The 26,765-nt window shown below is 38.9% G+C and overlaps 2 protein-coding genes across 3 annotated transcripts in view; one reads left to right on the top strand and one right to left on the bottom strand.

The window, feature by feature from the left end:
- The window catches only part of LOC308457793 (uncharacterized protein), a gene marked incomplete at its 3' end in the record, with an annotated part of 494,657 nt that overhangs the window by 182,880 nt on the left and 285,012 nt on the right, over nucleotides 1-26,765 (top strand). The gene's annotated exons all lie outside the window — the stretch shown is intronic.
- The window catches only part of MDFIC (MyoD family inhibitor domain containing), a 43,677-nt gene that overhangs the window by 11,061 nt on the left and 5,851 nt on the right, over nucleotides 1-26,765 (bottom strand). For both annotated transcript variants that reach the window (XM_081023840.1, XM_081023841.1), the window contains exons 4-5: nucleotides 22,923-23,054; nucleotides 4,054-4,326 (exon numbers count right to left, since the gene is read on the bottom strand). In XM_081023840.1, the coding sequence (XP_080879966.1) occupies nucleotides 4,054-4,326; nucleotides 22,923-23,054 (405 nt within the window). The remainder of the gene's footprint in view (nucleotides 1-4,053; nucleotides 4,327-22,922; nucleotides 23,055-26,765) is intronic.

Below are 26,765 nucleotides of genomic sequence, written 5' to 3'. Positions count from 1 at the left end.
TCCTATACACAAGATGACAATACAGCTTGGACACAAAAATTAAGCTAATTCTAAACACTTTGCTTGAAATAACTACAGCTAGTGCGGCAAGGGTTAGTAGATTAATGCTCAAGCCAGGAAGGAGTAGCCAAAAACAAATATACATTAAAAATATGCCCCAACAGAAACATTGTTGACAGGGATCCTAACATCTATTAAAAATAAGGGGAACTCAGCAGTCTGTATTTAAAAAAGAAGCAGCACTATACAGTGGTACCTCGGGTTAAGTACTTAATTTGTTCTGGAGGTCCATTCTTAAGCTGAAACTGTTCTTAACCTGAAGCACCACTTTAGATAATGGGGCCACTGCGCCGCCACTGTGTGATTTCTGTTCTCATCCTGAAGCAAAGTTCTTGACCCAAGGTACTATTTCTGGGTTAGCGGAGCCTGTAACCTGAAGCGTCTGTAACCTGAAGTGTATGTAACCCGAGGTACCACAGTACAAGCTAAAACAACGTTTTCTAAACAAAATAACTGAAGTAGATGGGATAGTCTGGCATCTAGGGGCACAATCCTCCAATGAGTGTGCCAGATGTCACTGTGGGGATATTGCCAGAGAAACGAGGAAGAGGAACTTAAAATTGTTCAGTTGAGTGCTGGGGAAGCAGCAAACCCTGCAAGCAAGGATTCAAGAAGGTCAGACTGGCATGGTGCGGGAAGTTAGGCACAGAAGTGAAAGAATTCAGAGAGGCGATAGATAGAAATAAGATGGCACAGCTTTCAGAAGCTGAGAATAAATGTCAGGAACTGAAACTGGGTGTTTCTAAACAAATGAGAGTCCTAGTCATGCATTACTTGTGTGTAGGACACTTGCATTCTCAAACCAGAGCAGGCTGGCTCTTCATGCCCCTTCAGGGTCACAATTAACATCCTTCTTTGCAGTGTTAAATGTTACCATTGGAGGGTAAAACTAACACCTGTTCAGAGACAAATGGCGTTCTTTCCTCCTTCAAAAGCCTACATTAACAGAACACCAAATTTAAAGAGATTTTGATCACATTATATTCCATTTAACAAACAGAAATTAGAGCCAATCTACATATTCGGAAATATTGTATGGCACGGCGCTTCCTAAGTTACAACATCTCAGGGTGCAAGTTAGGGGCTCCAATGCATAAAAGCTGTCCCAAGAATTTCCAAGAATGACGAATATAAGGCTAGAGCATTCTCCCTGGCAAGCTTTCTACACTTGGGAAAAGGGAATATGCTATGAGAGAACATTAAATAATGTGGTCTCCAATCTACAAAATGAAATGGTGCTGTTTATGATGGACTGCACCGTTCAGAATTTCTGAATGTATAGAGACGAAAGAATTGATTTATGAAGACTAGTAGTGCTAAGTGAAATCATGGCTTTGACAAAGTAAGCCCCTACAAACTGGTAAAATTTAGAAGACGTGTAACAGCAGTGTAAAAACATCTGTATGTATTAGACATAAACAGTTATTCATCTATGGAAATCTAGGTTCCAAGAAACTGCCAGGAATTACTTCCTGAAATACATTTTCATGTCTGTATAAGAGACTCTATTTGGCCTCTGTTCCTGATTTTTCATTTCACCAAACAGTGTGCTAATACGGCCAGGGGATACTTCCTAAAACTAAACACAGCTCAGGACTGCATGGATTACAAGCCCAAGCACGTTAGCCATGGCTGGCTAAGTCAGGAATGACTGGTAAAAGACAAAGCAGCAGCTTGGACCATAATCAGACCATGTAAAATTATAAACTGATATGCAAAAGAAATTGGGGAGAAAAGTCTACAAAGTCCTCATTTAAGCTTGTTAAAATTCACCTGGACACTTTCTAACACAGAGCAGTTGCTGATTGGGTCCAAAATGTATTTCCTGCTTTGCTCTACCCTTCTGTTTCAGCCTCTTATCCTACTTCCCAGGAATTAGTCTGTAACAATGCAAACACTTCATATTCTGTATTTCTAAACAGGCGCGTTTGGGGCTTTAAACCTCTCTTAACTGACTCCCTAAAGCACAGTGAGACAGATACCTGACATGAATTGGTGTCTGACTACCAACAAAAAAATAGGAGAATCTACCAGTTTCTGTTTTAACAGATAAAGCAAAGTCTGCTGATCGCAGTGTCATGAATAGGAGAGCAGCAGATTTAAAATAGGCTTAGGAACCATGGGGCCATTAGAGTAATTGTGGTCAGCAACACACACAGAAATGAAATATGTTTACTTAATGGACATGTGCTGTACAGTGAAGAGAAATAAGTGAAGACCATTTGTATGTGCAAATTATGTATTGGCTTTATAGCAGTATGGTGGTAATGTAAGCACTGGCCTAGGTTTTGAATACCTTTTGGACAGCACATACAGGCTGCTCAGAAATGTATTATACAATTTTCAATGACAAAACTTCATTGACAAAAAGCATGCCAATACACATACTGAAATATTCGCTAATCTCTTAAGAGAGGGGTGAGGAACCTGGATGCATTCACCCATGGGGTTAATTTGTGTTTTGTTTTATTGTGTGCCTTTTATACTGCAGGACCTGCATACTCCCATGGCGTTCTAAATTTCATTCACACCAGTGGGAACTGCAGTCTGAAATGAAAGTTAAAAACCGGGATCCTACCTCTGAGTTGATAAGCAGAAGAATTTATCCTACAGTGTGTGTAATGCCCCTTAAGCAGCTTTCCTAATGGAAAGCTACTTGTGGAACATCACCTACCCAACCTCCAGCCCAGGACTGATCTGACAGGGTGGGGATGATGCTCCACAAACAGCTTTCTTTGAGGAAAGCCTTTTGTGTAGCCTCACCTAGAAGCTGCAGGATCACAGCTGTTATGGGGAGTGGGTGATCCTGGGGGTGTGAGGTTCCACAACTAGCTTTCCTTGAGGAAATCCAGTTGTGGAGCCTCTCCTGGACCCCGCAGGATCACTTGTTGAGGGCAGCGGCAGGGGGGAATCACCTGGACCCTGCAGGATCACAATTGCTATGGGGAGTAGGCAATTGGGGGTGGGGGCGGTGCTGACGATCCACAGCGCCTTTTTTTTTTAAAGGAAAGCAACTGGTTGCATCACACAAACCAGGATCCACCCATCTGCTCATCAGCTCTTGAGTAGAGGGGTGATTCTGTAGTATGAGCCCCTACTGGACCCTGCAAGATCGCTTGTTGAGGGGTAAGGCCAATGGCATGGGGTGTGAGGCTCTGCAACAGGTGACTAAAGTCACTTGTGGTGCACCCTGCAAGGCCTCAGCTCATGCACAGATCTATAGAAAGTTCCGGAGCTACAAGTAGGTTCCAGACTCGCAAATGGTTTTGTTTTCTCCTATAAGTAAGTAACAAGAAAATGAACGCTAAACTTGGTTTCTAGAGGTATCTTGGTTTTGTTGTGTGACAGCTTGAACATAATGTGCTACATGAATAAATATATAGTTAGGGAAATGTCAGAAAAACAGAATAAACTGCATTGTGAATGAAGCCTCTGTGAGCCGCCATATGTTGTTGGTAGTGCTATTTTTATAAAAAGAGGTGCTGGAACTCACCATGGATGCCTCCCTTGTTCTCTTATAATGGCAATGGCGCTCACCTGAGAGGCACCGGAACTGAGTGCCAGTTCCAGCTGGTTGTTGGGTCTCTACTTCCATGAGCCTCAAGCAGCATGGTAAATGGTCAGGGACAACTGGAGTCTATAATACCTGGAGCTCATCAGGTTCCCCTTCCCTGTCCCAAGTCAAATCATTTCCCCTCCATGTTGTATATGTGATGGCATTGCCAAACAGCAATTCAGAGCTTCTCCATCTACAGATATGATCAACAGTGAGGTGCACAAATGTTCAGAAAGCAGGAAATCTCTCATTTCAATTTCCTTCAAATACTTAATCTTTTCCTTTGGGGAAGTAACTTGTATTTTGTTGTAATGATTTCTATTTGCTTCTGGAGCACGACTCGTGCTCTTCAATTATTTTTAGCTGATTGTGTAATTATTAGCGGGAATGGCTTTTGGTTATTCTGTGTTCAGTTTACTTATAAGGTTTCAGCTTACCTTCGGGTGAAGAGCCTGGCTTGTGAGAGTATGCAGAGCTCTTCTTGCTGCTTCCACTGTTGACAGACAAGCTGGACTGAATTTTTCTGTGCATTTTTTGGGAAACAGGTGCCGAGAACTTTCTGCTATCTGGTGCCCCACACTTGACTCCATTGTGCATCCCACTTGCGTTACTCAGCCCAGTATGGCCATTTTGTATTTGTATTTTGCCTGTTTCTTCCTTACACTTTTCCAGTGGTGAAGCATTTGGTTGTGGCAAACGCTGAGGTTGTGCTTTAAAAAGAACAAGAAAAAGAGACAGTGGTTTAACACATATCTATGGAGAAGAAACTCTTCCTTTCCTTCTTGAGATCCACACAAACACACACTGAATGTCCGGGAAGCCTTAGGGCATTATTTTTATGTTATCTTCAGCTTCAGTGTCATTTCCAACCTGAAAAGGAAGAGGATTGAGCTCAAAAGTCAAGGGCAAATAGAAGATGTATGGACTCAAGGACCAAGCCAGAGGAACTTGGGAGATGCGTGAAAAGGACACCCTAAATTTTTCCCTGAAAAAAACCACACACCACAAAAGCAGTAAGCAATGGACCAGGTTAACTCTCTCCTGCAACATTTCCCCAATATACCACTGTTTACCCAAAATTACCATATTTGCATACATATATAGATGTGTGTGTGTGTGTTTTCCCCCCTAGTGAAACAAGTATCATGGGGGAACAGGGGGAGGAATTTAGATCAGCAGAAAGGTTTGAAACCGCATGTCCTCCAATGCCACAGCCCTACACGAATTTAGTTTCTCCATCACTACTGCTCCCCAACTCCTTTCTTGAGATAACAGATTGGAATATCCAGATACATATTTCCACATCCCATCTAGTTTGGTCTTAAGTGATAAGTGAGCACAGTATACAAGACTATTAAGTAATGCATTTACTGTTTACATGTATGTAAGTTAAGAAAGGATTTTCAATTCACCATTGCCATGTTTTCTGGAAGATAAGCGAATTTATAAGAACGTCAACTCTTTTCTTAAAATGAAAGATTTGTTTGTTTTAAAGATAATGAGCTGCAAGCCAGGAAGTTCCCAGTTTGAATCTCAACCTTGCCCTGAACTCACTATGTGGCCTTTGGCAAGCTACACTCTCCCAAACTTAGTCTGCAATATAGGAGATAACAATACTGTCTTGTCTTACAGGGCTGTTATAAGGATTACAACTAGATAATGCGTGTGAAGTGCTTTGAGCACTTGACAGCTGTACACAAATGTTAAGTATTTATTAAGTACTGCTTGCTATAATAAAATAGAGGACATGTAATGTTTATATTAAAAAACAAAATACTTTGAGGATTCCCATGTTAAACAATATAAGTCTTAAGAGCTGTGAAGCCAAGCAGAGAAAATGTAATATCTTGAGTCAAAGCAGGATTCTCTAAACTGGACTGAAAATTAACCCACATTATTTATTACATTTCTGGGTTGCATTTTAGCCAGCAAGTTCCCATGGCCGTTTAGATAAAATTGGAACAACTGGTGAATATTAAAACAATGATGCTAAAACCCACAATGAGTAAAACAAAAACAGCTGGTTGACAAAGACAGAGAAGAAAAACCAAAGAACATGATGAAAAAACCACCAACTTCTGCTAACAGCAAATCAAACCCTGGATGATTCTCCAGAAGCCCACCTTAAACAGAAGCATGCAGCTACCATCTAAAGTCTGCTCTTTATTTTGTATAAATCAATGTCAGAATATGCATTTTTAGATCAGGGCATCATCATTTTTTACGCTTGTGGTGCTCGGGGGGGGGGGGGGCAGAGACGCTCCTTAAGATATTCAGGCCCCAGATCCTTTTGAGTTTTAAATATCTAAAAATGGCCAGAAACAAACTGGTAACTAATAAATATTTTTAAAAATAGGTTTAATATATAGCCGCTTATACTCATAAATATGTGAACTAAAGCTATTAGCAGACTGGCATCAATACTCTGGAACACTGTTCCTGTTGAACTAAAGAGAGGCACCCACAGCTATGGTGTTCTTTCACCTGCTGAAAACATTTCTGTTTCACCAAGTGTTTTCCAGAGAATTAATCTGATTCAGTGTTGGTCATCTGTTGTGTATTTTATGTTTTTATATGTGCTGAAAGCTGCCCAGAGTGACTGAAGAGTGGGGTATAAATAATAATAACAATAACTTAATTTTATGTTTTGATTATTTTATGTACCCTATCATATTTACATGACTTATTAGTTTGTACTGTCATATATAAAAGGGCAGTTATATTTTGGTCAGGTGAAGTTTTTGGCCCAACGAAACTTATTCCCATATTCCCTAAGCAGCCTTGCATCAACATTATATTAAAACTATCATGTATAATAATTGAAAAATCAAAAAGACACAACAAAGGAATGAGGAGTCCTTATAACACAGACAGCATAAATTTACAGCCCAGATTTAGTACACAATTTAAAAGTTTCATAAACCACAAAGACAATGCAACTCTAAATTGTGTAAGAGGTTATCAAAGTAACTGACCGGTTAAGAAAATATATACCGTACTTTTCTGTATATGACTGTTGTTGTTTTTTACTCTAAAACAATGTTCAAAATCTGGGCTCGTCTTATACACGGATAGTATCTCCCCTCATTTTCTTAAATTGGAGTCCCCCAAAATAGGAGGTATCTTATACATGGGGGCATCTTATAGACGGAAAAATTCGGTACATACCAGTAGAAAAAATATTCAGTGGTACCTCGGTTTACGAACTTAACCCGTTCCGCAAGTCCGTTCTTAAACTGAAACCGTTCTTAAACCGAGGCACACTTTCCCTTACGAGGCCTCCTACCGCCAGTGCCCTTCCACCGTTCAGATTCCATTCTTAGACCGAGGTAAAGTTCGCAAACCGGGACACTACAGTGGTACCTCGGGTTAAGAACTTAATTCGTTCTGGAGGTCCGTTCTTAACCTGAAACTGTTCTTAACCTGAAGCACCACTTTAGCTAATGGGGCCTCCCGCTGCCGCTGCACGATTTCTGTTCTCATCCTGAAGCAAAGTTCTTAACCTGAGGTACTATTTCTGGGTTAGTGAAGTCTGTAACCTGAAGCGTCTGTAACCTGAGGTACCACTGTACTTCTGGTTTTGCGGAGTTCGTAAACCAAATATTTTGTAAACTGGACTGTTCTTAAACCAAGGTACCACTGTATATCAGTAGTATATAAGAACTTATGTGGAACAGGCTCGTGACATATGGAAAAGAGACTTCCACTGTCGCTTGCATATTGGTCTCCTTTGTCCCCGACTCCCCTGCAACAGATATGAAGGGGGGCAAAAACACCTCGGCCTCACAGAGTTGGTGTGCCTGACTCAGGCAAGAGAAAGGTCAGATAAGTCACACCACACTGTCCATTGCTGACCCTACCTCTGAGTCAAATGGTGGGATTTTGTAAGGGGTGGTGGGAAATCAATTAAAAAACAATGAATGGTACTTCTGACAGGAAACAGGGATTATAGGAACTCCATGTTGCCCAACATCCTCCTAGTAATAGCAGCCTTTGATTTTTCAAGAGAAGAAGGGTTTTCAACTACCATAAGGACAAAAACAATAGCTGATCACAGTGACCCTCTGCTTCTAGTGCACAAGCACACACACATATTACTGAAAACATAAAAGCCTCATTTAAACCACTGTATGTCAAAATGACCTTAGTTAAAACATTGGAAAAGGAAAAAATAATATTTGTCAGAATAACTAGACCTACAAATAAACATTTGCCTGGTTGCTTATGGGAAACAGGACATGTCTCTAAGCTATAAAACAGTGAAGCTCTATAGTTCTGTCTTTCTCTCAGGCCTCATGGCTAACTAGATATGGGTGGTCAGGCAGGAAGTTTCTTTCTTTTTTTAAAAAGCAGCACACACTCTCTTGCTCTTATAAGCAAGGCTGATAACTTATTATTTAATTCAAACCTTTTGGGTCAACCCAGCCTTTTAGAATTAAAGACACAACACCAAAGCTCCACTCAATCATAGAAGTATAAATTCATTTCAAGTACCTCCAGTGATCACAAGTACTCTTGCAATTCACTGACAAAAGGAAATCCCCAAAGGTGGTAGTAGGAACTTAAAATGCAATAGCTTTTATATAGAATACTCCCTTTAAGTGCATAAGCAGAGACAACTTATCCGAACCACTGGCATAAAACTCAACATTCCCCATTTCTATGCAAGACTAATTTGATCTTGTTCCATTTTCACCCTATGTAGGTATTGATAAAGAGGTAATCATCTCTGGGATGTGGAAGTATCTTGCCACTTAACAGTCTGGCAAGTAGATGCATTATTTGGAATTCTTAGGTATAAAATGTTATGCTTCACCAATTGTCAGCTGTTGGAAAATATGTTATCCTTTGTCAATAAATAAGAAGAGAGAACATAGGAAGAATTCTGTAAATCTAAATGACAGAGTTATTAGAATTGACAGTTATGACCTTTAGAATCTAGCAGAATTGGAAATGGTTGTTTGCAATTGTTTACATTTCAATATCATATTACAATACATGACACATGATCATCTCCCCTGTCTTAAAACATCAGGCCTATTTTCCCAATTAATGGGCAATACGAAGTCTTGGGGAAGTCTAGCCATGCAAAGTTATTTGTTTTACTTTCATTTTATTATTTTTACTAGGATCAAGAGATAAATTCTGCTCCCAAAGTACTCTTATTTCAGTAACATTAACATACAACTTTTTAGCTGACTGGCTTTAGAGTATTCACATATGATATGTAGGTCAAATCAAAAGTGAATAAAACCCCCAAATGTATTAGTTATACCAATTTAAATTTATTTTAACTTTATTGATAATTTTTCACTGGGGAGACTTGAATCTTATGGTTAAAATACACTTGAAACCAATTAGGAACCATATGACTACATTCTAGTATAAAGAATAAAAAGCATTTGACAGTTTTAAGATTAAGCCACAACCATTCAGTTTAAAACAGCAATGTTTTTACCTTATTTTTAAAGGTTGTGTATATCTTAAAGAAAAGAAAAGAAAAGAAAGCGTAATGCGGGAACCGACACAATGCTTTCTTAAAACACAGTGATACCCAGGGACTTTCACTCTCCCTTTAATGATCCGCTGCTCTCATTCAGCTGTCTTTCTTTTTTTTTCAAATCTTTACATATGTGACAGTTCTGAAAAGTAGACCATAGACCATCTGGCATTTTCAGAGGTGTAACTTGTGCAAATTCAGCTCTACTGGGAACACAATGCTATCTCCTGCCTGCGTTATAAAAGATACAATAGAATGTAGAACTTATGAGTTGTTTTGAATTATTCATTTTTTGCCTGTATATTCAAGAAATTTTACAAACTCTGCATTTTGTACTACATAATCACATGCGTTAAAGGTACAAAGAAACTTTTTGACACCTCTTTTCTACAGAAAGATGGCATTTTGTTTGATATGCGAACATTCAGTGTCTGTTATATCATTCTAAACAGACCATGTGCTGCTACAAAAGCCCCCATTTTGCACTATATATGAGCAAAATTTTATTCTTGTTATTCAGTAACTAATTCAATACACATCAATATTTCCAGTACTAGATTTATGAACATTCAGCAGCTTAAATCCAGGATGGCATTGGTCACCAACTCGTGTGTGTGTGTGTGTATCTCACAACATAGAATGCTACCTTGTTAAATATCCACAATGAATAGTTTTAAACTGTCTTAAGAAATACTGTTCTTCCATGGTTAAAATGTTCTTAGAGTGCAGCAAAACCAGTGGATTTAGGTCAATCTTTTATACAGTGTTAATACTAGAAAATTTTCACCAAGAATGATAAGTATTGGATTAATGATTCAATAGAATGAATCACTTTTGATAGAAAACTAGCAGATAATGTAGCCAGTAATAACTATACATGAATCTGCTGCCTGTGGAAAAGCAATAAAAAGGCAATATATTGCTACAGCATATAATCTATTAGCATGTTTCACTGCAGTACTGTCATTGGCCTCTTCATAAAGCACACCTTAATATAATAACTTTTGTGTTACTTAACCAACTTTACACAGTAATTTAATTGTAAGGTTAGTAGATAGCATAAAATAGTTCCAGGAATTTAACATGTATTTATTACTAAAATTTTGGAGACTTGGAACGAAGTGATTACACACGTTCTTATTCTGATTTCAAACTTGCTGCAATTTCCAGCTGACAAAAAAGTATCGCTTGAATATATTTTGTGAACTGTGTTTATATAGACAGACTTCTTTTCATTGCACACAGACACACAATTTTCAAACAAATTAAAACTATTTTCAAACACTAATTAATAAACAGCTATAAGGACTGTGAAATGCACCATGGGCAGAATTCAGTTTTCAATATATGAGGGCACAAGTGCAAAAAAATGAGCAATGCAATGCAATGCAAATCAAACAAGTATGTTCAAACAATGACATACTTAATTTATGTGGGTTATTTTGAGTTTGATTTAAATAATTTACACCTCTGAAGTTGGAAATATGTGTTGTTATTTATTTCAGAAAAGCTACTTAAATTTTGAATATGCAAATTAGTTTTTTTACATATTGAATAAAATTAAAATACTCCATGAAAAATTTGAGATACCTAGATATACAATATAAAAACAATAACAAGCACTCCACGCATCAGAATAATAACAGAATAATAATAAACATTTACATAGTTATTATTTTGAGTATCCCAAGTACTTTCTTTCTTAAAGGTCCCTGGCCCTAAGGAAGCCAGACTATACTCCACTAGGGCCAGGGCTTTTTCAGTGATAGCTCCGACCTGGTGGAATGCTCTGTCCCACGAGACTAGGGACCTGCAGGACTTGAGCTCCTTCCTCAGGGCCTGTAAGACAGATCTATTCCGCCTGGCCTTCAGTTTGAATTAGCCTGATCCTCTATTCCCTTTCCCCGTCCTCTTCTATGAAGAAACCCTTTCTGGGACCCCACATTTAAATTCTTCCCTGGTCTCCTTGCTGGCTCTAGTAGGACCAACTTGGCCAGTTAGCCCTGGTGATCATTTGATGTCTACTGACTGCCCCCCCCCATGACCCCTGAATATTTGAATTTTATTGATATTGATGCTGCATTTTATGTTGTATTTTATGCTGTTTTTAAGTCGCATTTTAATCAATGTTTTATATTTGCTGTTAGCCACCCTAACCCGGTTTTTAAACCGGGAAGGGCGGGGTATAAATAAAAAAATATTTATTTATTAATTATCATCATCATCCTCATATCACAAGCTTGGAGTCTTGCTGTCTGAGCAGCCCAGGATCTCCAGCCCTGGAGATGTCACTTTGGTGCTGCTAACACAGTGGTTTGACTTCAACCCCAAAGGCACACTCCACTGTCTCTCAAGACAGACGGTGCCCTTAATATATATGTTTTTTGTGTGTGTGCATGTGTGTGTGCAAGAACATGTTAGGGCGGACTATTGGTACGATCATCTATTACAGGAACCTACTATGAAAATAACTATATTGGGATTTGCTCCACACTGCATCCCATAAGCGATGTTCAAAATGAAATACAAATTACCATGCTCCTTTCAAAATCAATATAGTATCCACATGCAATTTCGTTTCATGCAAGGGCTAGGGTTGGAAAATGCATTTTTTTTGATAGCAGAACATAGGGCTCCCTTGGATGAACGTGCAAAGGAAATGGGAGGGAATCTATTAGGTTAGTATTAGTCTGAATTTTTCATTTATCCCTTAAAGCATTAATTAGACTTGATACTTAGAACTGTGAAATATTTTGTCAAGCTGGATTTATAATATACTATGGAGGGTAAAAGTTATGTTTGAATCAGGAAGTCATCTCTTTATTTCCTGTGCCATGCTAAAAATCCATCAACACCTTAGACGATATGGACTATATAGTATCAAATACATTCATTGTAGAAGAATTGCCAGCCAAATCTATGCAACCACTAGCTTGAGGAGAGTTTGTCAGGTTTACAAATGTTTCCAGTGTTCTGTAAATTAGCCTAAATTTGTATTATACATATTCTAAAACAGGTCCTCAATTTTGGTTTTTCAAAATGTCTGTATTAAGCCATAAAGATACAGTATCAATAACAATGCAAACTTTTACGAACTCTGACTAGCCTCCTTTCAATTCTTTACTGGGTAGCTATGCACAACCATCTGGAATATTAACATTCAAGTTGCAAGATATACCTTTGAGTCAACCTGTAAAGTGGCTTTTGTCAGCAATTATTTTTGAATATTTCCTAGGAAATAAGTAGCATATACTGCACCTTCTACATCACAGAAGGCATACATTAACTAAACAACAAGAAATGATCAAGGTACAATCCATCTTTTTAAAATCAATTTTTCATGCTGAATTTTTAATACCATGCTGACTTTACAAAGAAACTAAAGTACCAACTATCAGCCATCAACTATTTCTTTGGAACCTCCTCATGTTTTACAAGAAATACATCATTATGAAACAGGATTTCCTTTGTGAAGAAATACTCCAGCAAAATTGCAAGTAGATTTTTTTTCCAGAAGGTTTACTGAAAATTCCTCGCTAAGACAGCCCAGAACTCCACTTACAGGATGCAAAAAGGATTTTTCATACCATTGTTCTCACTCTACTTAAAGCATTTTTGCAAGGCATCCCAAGAACACACCCTTTGTGCTGAGATCCTTAAGCCAGAAGAATTTCAACTATCCACTGCAAAAGCTATCTGTACTTCTAAACAAATATCAAAAGTGATGGAAGTTAAAACAAACTTGATGCTTTCATAGTACAAATTGGAACCCAAGGAAAAATAAAGTTTCATTGGGGCTATAGGTAAAGGTAGTTATTATTCTGCATATTCTGGTGCATGGTTTTCTAATAAAAATAATCAAATATAGAGATTCAGGTAGGTAGCCATGTTGGTCTGATGCAGTTGAAATAATTTTTTAAAAATTGTCCAGTAGCACCTTAGTTGGTCTCTAAGGTGCTACTGGACAATTTTTAATTTTTTAAAAAAAAAATTCAAATAGAAAGAGAAAGTGTTAAAAGCAGGCAGATATTCCAAGGGCAAAAGGACAGAAGTTTACATATCCCCTTTGTATGTACTAGCCATTATAACTTAAGCAGGTGCCCCAGAAGTTTATCTGGGGTTCTGCTCAAATGCAGTCTAGGAAACCGGGTTCTGCACCCCAAAACATGTATTTTGATAACATAATTTAGTTTCACCAAATCACTTATCTGCAATCAGTTTTGAGAAGAAATGGGTGCTGTGTAATACACTGAAACATAAGATCATCTTATACAGTGGTACCTCTGGTTGCGAACGGGATCTGTTCTGGAGGCCCGTTCGCAACATGAAAAGAACGCAACCTGCAGCGGTGCGTCTGCGCACACGTGGGTTGCGATTCACCGCTTCTGCACATGCATGTGATGTTATTTTGCGTGTCTGCGCATGCGCGAGCGGCGAAACCCGGAAGTAACCCTTTCCGGTACTTCCGGGTCGCCGCGGGACGTAACCTGAAAGAACGTAACACGAGGTATGACTGTATCCCCCCCTTTTCTTACTCTCTGCATTTCCCCAGCCTCCCTGTCTTTTTCTTTGCTTTTTTTTGTTATTTTACCTCCCTTCCCATCTGTCTCTTTCCCCCACAACCATTATCATTTTCCATCCCCTTTGTTCTAGCTCTGAATTTACTGTTTCAAGCATGGGTTGGACTGGGTGATATATAAGGGCTCACCAACTCTATGGTATGCTTACACTTGGCCCGTCTATGGTTTCTACCCACTAGCCAGTTCCAGGAATGATGCACAAGGGCCTAAGAGACATAAGGCCCAGGTGGTCTCCTCAGGCCATTTTATCCCAATCTAGTATAAATGAAATTCTCAACCAGCACACAACCATTTTGCCAGGAACTTTCTGAAAACAGAATGGAAGTTTAGGATTCAGCCTTTGTATTACCAACAGGAAAATAATATCTGAAATGTAATCTTAGTAGCCATTTAGCTTCAAGAAAGAGCGGCCACAATAAGCCCATGTGTGAGTTGGGCGTTCTCTTCATGGCAAGCTATGAAATGCCAGTAATGAATACTAAAGTTGTGTTACCAGATGATGGGGAAGAAATCACTGTATTTGTACCTCTAGTTTTGTACATTTTCATAGCACTTAACTGGAACCACTAATTTTATGACCAATTACAACAGTGATCAACATTTTATAACGCTAATTTATAGTCTCCCTAACATTTTATGCATTAGTATTCTTGATCAGCATCTTACACCTTCATTAATCACATTATCAAGGGTGTTTTGTTTTCTGTCACATAAAAATTTATGAGGTCTCAGGGCAAGGCAGGTGGTTATTCCTCTAAGGGTTTTTTCCCATTCAGTTTCCTCTTTACATACCAGAACATGTTCCTTTATTTTTTGTTTTCTCAGTTAATTTGTTTTATGACAGTGCTTTAGGTTTATAATGCCAAAATACTATACCTACTAGACCATTACTCACAAGTACTGCAAACAACACTGGACATGCCAGAAATGCTATCAAAGGTTCCAGCAGCTTGGTGCTTGTTCAGAAGGGACTGCATTATTAACTCGTTATCATTCGTTTTTGCTGTGAGGCTTCAGGATAGTGATGTGTAGCCACATCACATATTTTCTGCATTACCACCTCCTGACACTGACAAAGGGAGACTAACACATGGATGGCCAAAATGGTGCCCTCACAGATGTGGGGGCAGCAGGGGCAGCCTTGGCTGGCCACAATTGGCATCACTTTCATAAACATGTCTGGGGAGGGTGTAGGCTTTTAATTGTTGCTGGCAAACCACATTAAATAAATCAGTCTTCTAAAACTTTAATTATCCATAGGTGATAAGGAAGTCCATGTAGGCAGGTAAAATTTTTTATATATGGTTAGGTGTGCAGGCTAGCAGGAGGCGGTGTTGCTTTTCCACCAGACCAGTTGGGTCCCATGCTGGCCACAGAGGAGGATACCTCTGCTTGTTCCATGATCAGCAAGATGAAGGATGAAATTCATATTTTTATATTTACTTGCCATAAGCAGATGCTTCAAATTTAGTAAAGGGTTATATCCAACCTGTTGTGTTCCACTCATACAACAGTGCTCTGTGCACCCCCAAAATCTGCTTCAAATGGTCCTTCTCTACAGCTGATTTTGAGGTTACATAGGGGGCTGGAGATGACAGGAGAGGACAATGGGGTTCCACTGCATGCATGGATGTCTGCAGTGCCTATGGAACTGCAATGTTGGGTGCACTACTATATTTCTGGCAAAATTATGACTTAGTACTGTATTATTTAATACAAAGAACTTAGGACACAATATTTATATTTATGACATGAAAGATGTTCTAACAATACTACTAAAATAATTCCTAAGAGTACTCTTGACCATGGATTGCAAAGATAAACTTTCCTAAAAACTTATACACTTTCTTACCTAAAAGGAAGTCAAGTGTAGCTTATTTGAAATCAGTGCCAAACACTTTAGGTACAATACTGGTTTTTCAATTCCTCTCTCTCTCTCTCTCTACCCCCCCCCCCCATGGTTAAAGCATTTTTCTTACTGGACTATAGAGTTTCATGTCTCTTATAAGCAGTGACCACAAGGTTTCAAAATTGAGAAAGAAAAGAAAAACACCAGTCATCTTGCTCTTGTAAATTTGTAAAAGAACATTCACAAAGGAGATGGCAAAGACAGCCATAATGGGATGAAATTATCCATGCTATTTTTTCCCCCAAGCAAGTTAAAATTCTGATCCTCCTCTCAGTTCACAGAAGAAGATATAAATCTCTATGAAATCATTATGCTCCCATAGTTTCAATATAGCGGAGGCCAGAGGTACTCAGAAGTCCTTATCTTGTGGAATTAACTGAATGGGCACCAAATATCAGCAGAGCTTTTTGCTTTATTTTGAACATTGTAAAGATATGCCATGATAAAATACATGCAGCATTTTTATTTTTACAAAAGACAACAGAATACTTCAATTAAAAATGCTCCTCTCCCTTTCAGAAATGTATAGAACAAAACAACATTGTCCTGTTAGAGCTTATTTAGCGCACACCACATTTACAAATATTTCCAACATAACCAATGTTTTTGTATGAAATTTGGTTATTTTTCAAAAACACTTTGTACATGGAAAAATGTTTAACACACACAGTTGCTACAACCATGTGTAAATATTTTCTTATTTTTATTCAATAACTTTCCTTTCCTTTCCCCTTCCAAACTTCATGGAGAAGAATCTACTGGTGAAGCCATTAAAAGAATAATAATTCTATTTTATTTTTTAAAATCAAATACAGTCATACCTTGGATCCCGAATGCCTAGGTACTCGGACGTTTCGGCTCCCGAACGCTGCAAACCCGGAAGTGAGTGTTCAGGTTTGCGAATGTTCTTTGGAACCCGAACGACTGACGGGACTTCTGCGGCTTCCGATTGGCTGCAGGAGCTTCCTGCAACCAATGAGAAGCTGTGCTTTGGTTTCCGAAAGTTTTGGAAGTCGAACGGACTTCCGGAACGGATTCCACCCGACTTCAAAGGTACGACTGTAATTGGAGTGTTCTTAACTGCAGTGCCTATGTATGCAAGTATTTTCACATAGAACATAACTCCACCCCAGTTCCTGTGTGTGTGTGTGTGTGTACATGTGTGTGTGCACGCGCGCGCACACACACACACACACACACACACACACAAATCCTCACACTCCATATCAAGCTATTATGTGTCTTCTACAATTCACACCCAGCCTTGTCTTCTCCCCTCCATTGAGTCACACAAGCTTCCATTCCCCATAGCAATCTTGATGGGATACTGCCGCACTCCATGTACCACGGCAGAGAAGCATTAGTCCCATTGTTTTCAGGGCTTTATAAGTGAACTGTGGTATATTTATAGCACAGGGACACAGCTCAAGTTGTGAATATTTCTAAGTGAAGTACTCTTCACACATACTGAACTCCCTCTAGCTCAAAAAGGAAAAGGCTTAAAGCCACACATAATATGCAATATATGCCTGCATTTCCAAGTACAAATTATAAGCAGCAGCAGTTCCAACTCTCATGCCCTAAGCAAAATATAATTACTCAGCTCACCACAAAAGTGAAAGAAACCAGGTCTGCTATCCTCCTCCTTACATCCTTAAGAGGCAACTCTTAACCACAATATCTCTACATTTTAAATTTAAACCATAACACAGCTCCAACTGATACTAACTATAAATGTTCTTAAAAACAGTCTCCAGCCCTGAAAGAAGTGCCAGAGAAAAGGCCTCATGGACTAATACCACCTTCTAAAGTCAGATGTGGACAAAATTACTGGATTCCACTCCAGTATAGTATTAGTACTGAATAAATGAATTCATTGGCAATTCCAGAGGTGCATCTCTGGAATCTTTCTCATAGCTGAATTCCACTCACTAAAAATTTGCAGTCTTTAGATACATAACAGGCTGTATATTCATGCACTGGAGCCTCCTGCCCCAACTTGACACAGTGACATCAAGTCCTGTCATGCAAGAGGCCTCCATATCTATTTGGCAAGGTCTACAACATTTCCCAAACCTCCAGATGCATAACAACACAGTCAAATTCTGGTAGATCTCCAGCCAGGTTCAGTGTGGTTCCAAGGCAAGTGAAATGCAAAACCTATATATGTGAGAGTCTGTCACTATCTATATACCACTATTAAGTGTAGATTTATATCTGAAAACTGAATTAAATCAGCTATGCAGCCACTACCCATTCTAGTTAACCCTTGGTACACAGACAGATGTAGGCAAGGCTGCTTTTGTTCATAGTTACGTTCAAGGACGGGACGCGGGTGGCGCTGTGGATAAAACCTCAGCGCCTAGGACTTGCCGATCGTATGGTCGGCGGTTCGAATCCCCATGGCGGGGTGAGCTCCCGTCATTCGGTCCCAGCTCCTGCCCACCTAGCAGTTTGAAAGCACCCCTAAGTGCAAGTAGATAAATAGGGACCGCTTTATAGCGGGAAGGTAAATGGCGTTTCCGTGTGCTGCGCTGGTGCAGGCTCGCCAGAGCAGCTTCGTCACGCTGGCCACGTGACCCGGAAGTGTCTTCGGAGAGCGCTGGCCCCTGGCCTCTTAAGCGAGATGGGCGCACAACCCCAGAGTCGGTCACGACTGGCCCGTACGGGCAGGGGTACCTTTACCTTTACATTCAAGGACAACCTGCAGAGCACACAAATACAAAGCTATTCCATTCAGATATATACCTTATATAGACTCAAAGAGAGCAATATTCTCATATACAGTGGTACCTCAGGTTAAGTACTTAATTCATTCCGGAGGTCCATACTTAACCTGAAACTGTTCTTAACCTGAAGCACCACTTTAGCTAATGGGGCCTCCTGCTGCCGCCGCGCCACCGGAGCACGATTTCTGTTCTCATCCTGAAGCAAAGTTCTTAACCTGAAGCACTATTTCTGGGTTAGCAGAGTCTGTAACCTGAAGCGTATGTAACCTGAAGTGTATGTAACCTGAGGTACCACTGTAGATGGTAGTAAAATGTATCTGTGAGTATTTACCACACCATTTTTGTTTAAAATATCTTGTGCTACTGAAGGACTGATTATTTTGGAGATGGCTAACATTTTAAACCATTTTACGCCTTTATAATTTGGCAAAGTATCTTATTTTGTGTTTCAAATGCTAAATATGGTTAATTGAATATATCATTATTCTAGAAAATTGCAGACTATCACAATGCCAGTTCACTTACTCCACAGTATTATTTCAGGAAAGGTGTGGGCAGGTTCTTTTTTTTGTATGCTATACACAGGCAAGCTTCTTTGAAATATACTAGAACCAAATGGAAACATACCGGTACATCTTAACATAAAATGCAGCTTTATTTCTGGTAGGTTCATAAGGATGCATTACAGCTATGGGGCGGGGAGCGATTTAAGTAATATTCGCTTCAAACAATATATTGCTTTATGTACTTTATTTAGAAAGCATCAAAACTTTAGTTGCTGATTGGAGTTATGGAGAGATTAACAAGGAAAGGACAGTGACAAATAATTAGGACTTTCCCTTGTTAAGATAATGATCTTCCGACTTGGGGTTCACATTACCTAAAACTTTTTGGATTAATGACTGAACATGCAGCATAATTGTGTGCATGTCTACTAACAGGCAAATCCCACTCTGCTCACTGGACCCTGCACCCAGGCAAACGAACATCAGTTTGTTCATACATAATAAAAATAGCAAACATCAGTCTTAGGCAGGAAAGCAAAGTTATTCCCCCAGATAACACACTGCCTGTAGATTTAGTCCTCTTTCGAATCATCGCTATTAATATGACCAACACTTTTTGAACAATTAGAAGATAGTAGCCTCATGTCCTTTTCTTAGATTTAAGTTCAGTATATATGGGTAATTCTTAATACAAAGCTTGATAACACTGACAGTTCTTTCTCATTCAAGCGCTGGCTCCAGTCGTCTGAAAACATTCATTCATTCAGTCAGTCAATTTGTATGCCACTTTTTCACACACACAAAATCACGCTCAAAGAAGCTTACAACAAAGAAAACAGGAATACATTTCAAACCAACACTACAAAAATAATTTCAAAATAACACAGCAAAACAATAGCAAATATAACAGCCATACAAAAAGCACATTTAAATACTATAAATTTAACAAGATTAATAAAACATGCAGCATCCAATAGCAAAAATAACAAGGGAGCTTCACGTTTTCACCTTAGTCCTAGAAAGACCCCTCCCATGATGTTGCAGAAGCGTCTTATAAGGGGTGGGGTAGCTGGAAACACCCCATTATATAAAACATCATGTAATTGAGCAATGAAAGTCCTGTACATTATTAAAATCACTCTCTGAAAGCCATCACATCATCTGACTGGATAAATAACTTTGGCACAAAGTAGCTTTCAGTATATTTTCTGTTGGGCCTCAGTGTAAACTAACCCAATAAGGAAACTCCACCTATGAGCTGAGAATGCAATAGAGATTTCACACAAGCAAGGTATTATCTGATATGACTGATCATGTGAATCAGTCCTAAATGATGAGCCCCTCAAAGAACAATTCTCTAATGCGGACACTGAAAAAACTACCACTTCAGCTTCTCTAGCACTGTGGGGGATTTTTATTTATTTTTATTTTAGTACATTAGTGCATTACCTTGAAAGGTGCTTGTTTTACATTTTTTTATGGCTTGGGTTTACCAAATTTCTCCACTTACTGAATAGTACACAACATATCCCAGAAGTTTATCCTCCCCACTCCCTCCAATATGGATAAAAATACCCCTTTCCAGAAAGAACAAGGTGGATGTTTAGTGAAGAAGAGGATAAATTTGAAGCTGAAATGATGGATGGCAGTGACCTTTCTATCTGTAAAACTTCAGCATATAATAGGCTATTTAATCTTGAGAACTGGATTATTATTAATCAATTATTCATGACAGTTTGAATATATGGGAGATGCTTCTTGTTTTCTTAAATATCACAAAGCTGAAGTCCTGTTTGAGCAACAGGAAGATTAAATCTGAACAAGTCTACAAGACCCATGCCTATTGCTCCTTCAACTTCTATTGCTTATTGCTATAGAATATCGAACAAATTGTGCTGAATTAACTCCTACTATGGTAATTTTGCAGTAATGTGTGTCATTAAAACAAAGAAAAATAATGGAAAAACAAGTATATTGGTGGAATTTGGCAGAATAGGCTATGTTCTTATGTGAATGGTGACAATGGAATCAGACAGCTTCTCTTTTCAAGGAAAATGTCTCATAAGATCCTAAAGGTGCTCAAATTAAAAGCTGAAATGATTGGCTGCGTAACATTGCACTTTGAAGGGTGAAAATAGCAAGGCATGATGTGACAATAGTATGTTTACTTGCATTATGGATACAACTCTAAGTTTATTTCTCATTTTTTAATTTTTAACTTCTCTTAATTTACTAGGAAAATGTCAATTTTAAAGAAAATACAAAGAAGGAATCGTTGAATGAATTAAATACATGAAGCCTGGAGAAGAGACAACTAAGAGGAGATGTAACAGTCATCTTCAAATATCTGAAGGGCTGTCACATACATGATGGACCCTATTTATTTTCTGCTGCTCTATGGAAAGGGTGAGGAATCTCAGGCCACAAGGTCAAAAGCAGCTCTTCAGGTCTCTGTTTGGCCCTCAGTCAGGGTTCTCCTTAGGTCATGTACCCTCTCCCAGGTCTCTGTGTCCATCTTAAGTGCTTTTGCCTAGATGGAACATGCTCATGAACATTGATGATGCCTCTTCTTGCTAATACCTGGAAGGAGAAGTGGGATAGAATCATGGACCTTTGTGAGGCTGGAATGTATCCTACTGTGGAAGGCAAGTGTCATATCCACTTTTGCTTCTCATTATGCCTGTCAGTGCTATGCAGCCCCTGGAAAGCTGCTTATGAAAGAATGTAGCTCTCAGGCTGAACAAAGCTCCCCAGGCCTGATCCATAGGTAGAAGCTGAAGCAAGGTGTCCAAATGACAAGAACAAGGATTAAGACTGAACATTAAGAAGAATTTCCTGACAGTGTTAAGCTGTTTAACTGCCCAAAAGTTATTATCTTGCTGTATTTTATTTTTTTTACAATAATAAGAAAAACAAAACATCTGGAAACATTTATAATGGGAAAGCTAAGAAGACTTATAACAAACAGAGCAATATTTGAAACTGCGTCGGTGGATAAACAATCCATTTGGAAGGAGAAAAAAATTTTGAGTCATTAAGGCAGCAGTAAACAGAAAGCAAGGCTCTTGTTAAAATTATGATGCGTATTATGTTCAAAGCAACACAGAAAAGCAAATTCCTTGGCAAATCAATCTTACTTAACAATTCTTATTTTTTTTCCAGATAATTGCTTTGTATATCCTCAATCCAAAATGTTCACTTTTGACTGATTCCATTTTCTACACAATGGAATACTCATATCTTTTAATCCCAATGCAGTTTTACTAGACCATTAAGGAAGACCCATCAAGAACACGTGCTGCACGAAACATGCAAACCATCATCCCAATCTTCTAAAGCCACTGATGCAGGAGGGAAGATTTTACACATAACTTCCTACATACACCACACTTTCTTGCACACCCTCATTTATTGTTGTGAACATCCCTGTTCACTGCAGACCTGGAAATTAGGAACAAAAGAACCTGCTGGATCAGGCAAACACCCCCTCTAGGTCCAGCATCCTGTTCTCACAGTGGCCAACCAAATGCCTAAGGGAAATCCACAAGCAGAATTTGATAGGACTGGCCCTATATTATCCCATCTGTATGAGGGGGAGACAGGCAAAAGCAGATAATTGGTGCCATTAAGACTAGCTACTCACGGAAATCAGGCTGGATGAAATTTGAATTTATAACTTGAAAACTTGAATCACTGCCTTCTGTAGAGAATCTGAAGGCGCTCTCCTCTCTCCCTAACACACAACAAGACTGACAAATCTCAAGATTGTTCGAAGGGCACTTGCTTTCCTTGGAATTAATGGAAAACAGCATTATGGGATCTTAAAATAATAATTGCACAGATGCGCTGCCTGACATGGTATAATGCATGTTTGCTCAAGTCACAAAAACAGCTTGTTTATCTCTAGGTACTCTTTGATGATGAAGACTGACAGAAATCATCCCTGAGAAGAAATTCTATTGACACACATTATAGTTCTACACAAATGCATTTGACACAGATTTAGCTACATCAACAGTCAGTACAAGATTACACTAAAAAGGCAAGTCTAAACAGCAGCAATTAGTTCTGGAAATACTTACTTCTGATGAGGTCATCACCAGTGCAATTCCCCCAGACAGGCTGGTCCTCTGTATCTACTTGTATATTTGGGTTATTTGAAGGTTCTCTGATCTCTCTCTCTCCTAGCGCTGTTCTTCCTCTATCACATTTTTCTAAACAACAACAAAGGATTACACTATAAGCAATTTAAGAAGATTTACCCCTTCCTTTCCAAGCTGCTTTATCAACAAGAATATACCAAACCGTTCTCTTATAAATTGTTCATGGCTAAACTGCAAGAGTTAAGTATTAGCAAAGAGATTAAGGATAATTAAAATTATATAATGATTGTTCTCCCAATTTATTATTCAGTTGCAGCAAGTTAAGAAAACTACTTCTCCTTCTGTCCTAACCATTCCCACACTGAAACATACTAAGGGGTAAAGAGACTTCACGCTTGTAGGATCTGCTTTGGTGGTGGTGGTTATTACTTGATCTCGGAGTTCCGCAAGCTGGAGCCAAGTGTTTGCATAGTGGCTCAGAGGTCAGACATACTGTTAAGAGTTAATGAAGGGTAAACAGTATCTTAGAACATATGATTAGCACAGGAATTTATTTTGAGAACCAAAACCAAACTCTCAGTCTCAGCCTTTTCATACAAAAATCCACTCCAGGTTTCCCCCTTGGTTTTCTTTTCTTTGTAGCCTAAATGAGAGGGTGAGTTTTATGTGGAATCTACACACATATAAAAAAATGTTCTGAAAACGCTTTTTTAAAAAGCGTTTTTAAAAATACATTGAATTTTCCATAAGGCTCACCATCGCCATCTAGTGTCACAGTGTATATTGCACTTAAAACACACTTAAAATGTTTTATTTGCAGCTGTATAGCTGAGTCCTTAGTTGTTGCTGTTGTTAAACAGCTGGAACCTTTGCCACCTACTGTAAAAATGATATCATTTTCAAGTATTATTTTATATACTTAAGCATTTCTGTACCAGCATTTACAAAATGGTCACAGAGTGTTCTGCAATTTTTTTAAAAAAATGCATAAATACCTAATATAAAACATTTAAACAGCAAACTAAAATATCAGCATTAGTATCAGCATCAGAAGTTCCAGCTATATTGTAATTCTGTAATACCTATAGTTCCACATCTGTGTACTAAATTAAAGCAATGATGGTGCAAGGCACACCGCCATAAAGAGGTCATTCCAAAGTGTTGAAGCTGATACTGAGAAGGCCTTACTAGATGCCCTCTCATTTCTTACATCCTCAGTTGAGAGAAGCACCAAAAGGCCAACCTGCTGGTCTTATAAAGTGTTGGTCACATGGGCAAGACATGTTAGTATGGCAAGCAACCCCACTGTTTTGCTCTCCTGTGAGATCTCCCTCATTCCAACATCACTGATCACATGGGATGAAACCTCAAAAGCTCAACAATCATGTTCCCTCTGTAACACAGGACTGGCTCTGTGTTATTGGAAAGCACTGGAGTTATGTACAATTAAAAACTTTGAACCTCCAAAGTTCTTCACAGTCCATTTGAAAACTTAAACTCCAAAGTACTTTGGCCAGAATCACAAGAAAGGGTGAGTCATGCTGCACATATACTCTCTCTCTCTCTCTCTCTCTCTCTCTCTCTCTCTGTGTGTGTGTGCATGCATGTTGCTGTTTAGTCATGTCATATATGTATATATACACAGGGTGAGTCCTTTAAAAGAGGCCCCATGGATACACAGTACACATGTTCCACAGGGCCTCTTTTAAAAGACTAACCCTAGATAGATAGATAGATGATACACACATATAATATACATATACACACACACACACACACACACACAAGCTGAAGATTTCTGATACACAGAAAAATAATGTTACATTCATATATCTAAATTTAAGAAAAGCACCAGTCATATGAACAAAATTCTATTTAATAAAGCAATTCCAAATATCTTTATGTGGCCAACTTTTGAAGTGCTTTCCAGCCTACATACTTCAGCGATTACACAAATACCCCCAATCTGCACTATTTTAGAATTGGCAAACATAATTAAAGGGAAAGCAAATTTTGCATAAACATTTCGAATTCAGGAAGTGCATTTTAGATACTTTCATGGCCAACCTTTAGATATGTGTATTGTAGTTCAATTAAACAATGTACCGGTACATGTGCACTGAAGAGCTGTGATTGATGACAGATCTTTCTTTAAAGGTTCCATGGCAGGTGGTCTCTGTGGTGCAATGGATCAGTGCATCTGGCTGTTAACCAGAAGGCTGGTGGTTCGAGCCCACCTAGGAACGGCTGCGGGCAGGATTCCTGCATTGCAGGGGGCTGGACTAGATGACTCTTGGGGTCCCTTCCAACTCTACAAGAGCCATGTCATATTTCAAAGTAAAAAGCTGTTTGCCTTTTTAGCATTGCAATGACTGCAGCAGAAACTTCAAAGAAAATATCAACTCTGTTGCGTTTGCCCATACCGCATCACTCGGTTCAAAGTTCTGACTGGAAAAGAATCCGAGATCGGAAACTGCTGTACTAGGCAGACCAAGACAGTATGAGGTAAAAGCCAATGTCACTAAAGTCGTTTAGGCTTTGACTTCAGAAGAATATGCATGTGTCACCGCCACATGGGAATTAATCATCTTAACTGAAATTATGCACAAGAAACTGAATGCAGAAGTATGTCCTTGCGACATTTACACTTAAGCTTGTCGAGAAATCTTGCATTTTCTTGGCTGATACTAATAAATTCATAGTTGTGTTAGAAGCAAGAAGAACAATGTAACATAAGACGATAATACAAGACACTATTGTCTCAAAGGGTATTACTCATCACTCAAAACTGTAGCATTAAATAAATACGAAAAATCTTAGCAACTTTTTCAACCGTTAAGAGGGGCAGGAGGGGGAATCCAATTACTCATAACATTAAAAGCAGTTACCAGTAAAAGGTGGCACAAAATCTGGAAAAATTAAAGTAATTGTGAAACTCGATATTTTAGCAGTATTGATTTACTGTTATTTCTATTGAAGCACAATAGCAAAAATGTCATAGCTTTCTCTCATAAAAAGTACCTCTTTCCAAAGCATATCTGCCCATCTAAGAAACTGTGTGACGGCTATATTCATTTCACACTTACCAACCTCAACCCAATTTGGAGTTGATATGCAGCAAAACGTCCTTAGAAAATCACTTTGTTCACTTATCTATCATTCTCTGTACAATATTATTAAACAATAAATAATAACCTCACTAAGTTTGAAATCTTAAACACACTTATTAGGGAAAAAGCACCACTGAACACAACTGAGTAAACATGCATAAGATTGTGCTATAAATGTACCTTCTAGGACAGTGGTCCCCAGTTAGCTAAGTACTGTGGACCCACTGTTTTATAAAATCCAAGCCATGGATCCCCTGCTTTTGAATTTTTTGATACCTTTATGGTAGTTTTTGTTATGTGAACGGTGCCACAGACATTTTGAGTGGGTTACGTGGACCCCCTGGGATCCGTGGGCCACCAATTGGGAACCACTGTTCTAGAATACTTTTACAGTGGTGCCCCGCAAGACGAATGCCTCGCAAGACGGAAAACCCGCTAGACGAAAGGGTTTTCCGTTTTGGAGGTGCTTCGCAAAACGAATTTCCTATGTGCTTACTTCGCAAGACGAAAATGTCTTGCGAGTTCCTGCGGGGTTTTTTTCCTTTTCCCCCCCTTTTCCCCAAGCCGCTAAACCGCTTATCAGCTGATGGCTAAGCCGCTTATCAGCTGATCTTTAAGCCGCTTAACAGCTGATGGCTAAGCCGCTTATCAGTTGATCTTTAAGCCGCTTAACAGCTGATGCTAAGCCGCTTATCAGCTGATCGTTAAGCCG

Source organism: Podarcis pityusensis, assembly GCF_964106645.2.
Source record: "Podarcis pityusensis genome assembly, chromosome: 10".
In the NCBI taxonomy this organism is placed as follows: domain Eukaryota; kingdom Metazoa; phylum Chordata; class Lepidosauria; order Squamata; family Lacertidae; genus Podarcis; species Podarcis pityusensis.
Note: the sequence above shows the minus strand (reverse complement) of the source record. Positions and strands in the feature narration are given on the sequence as shown.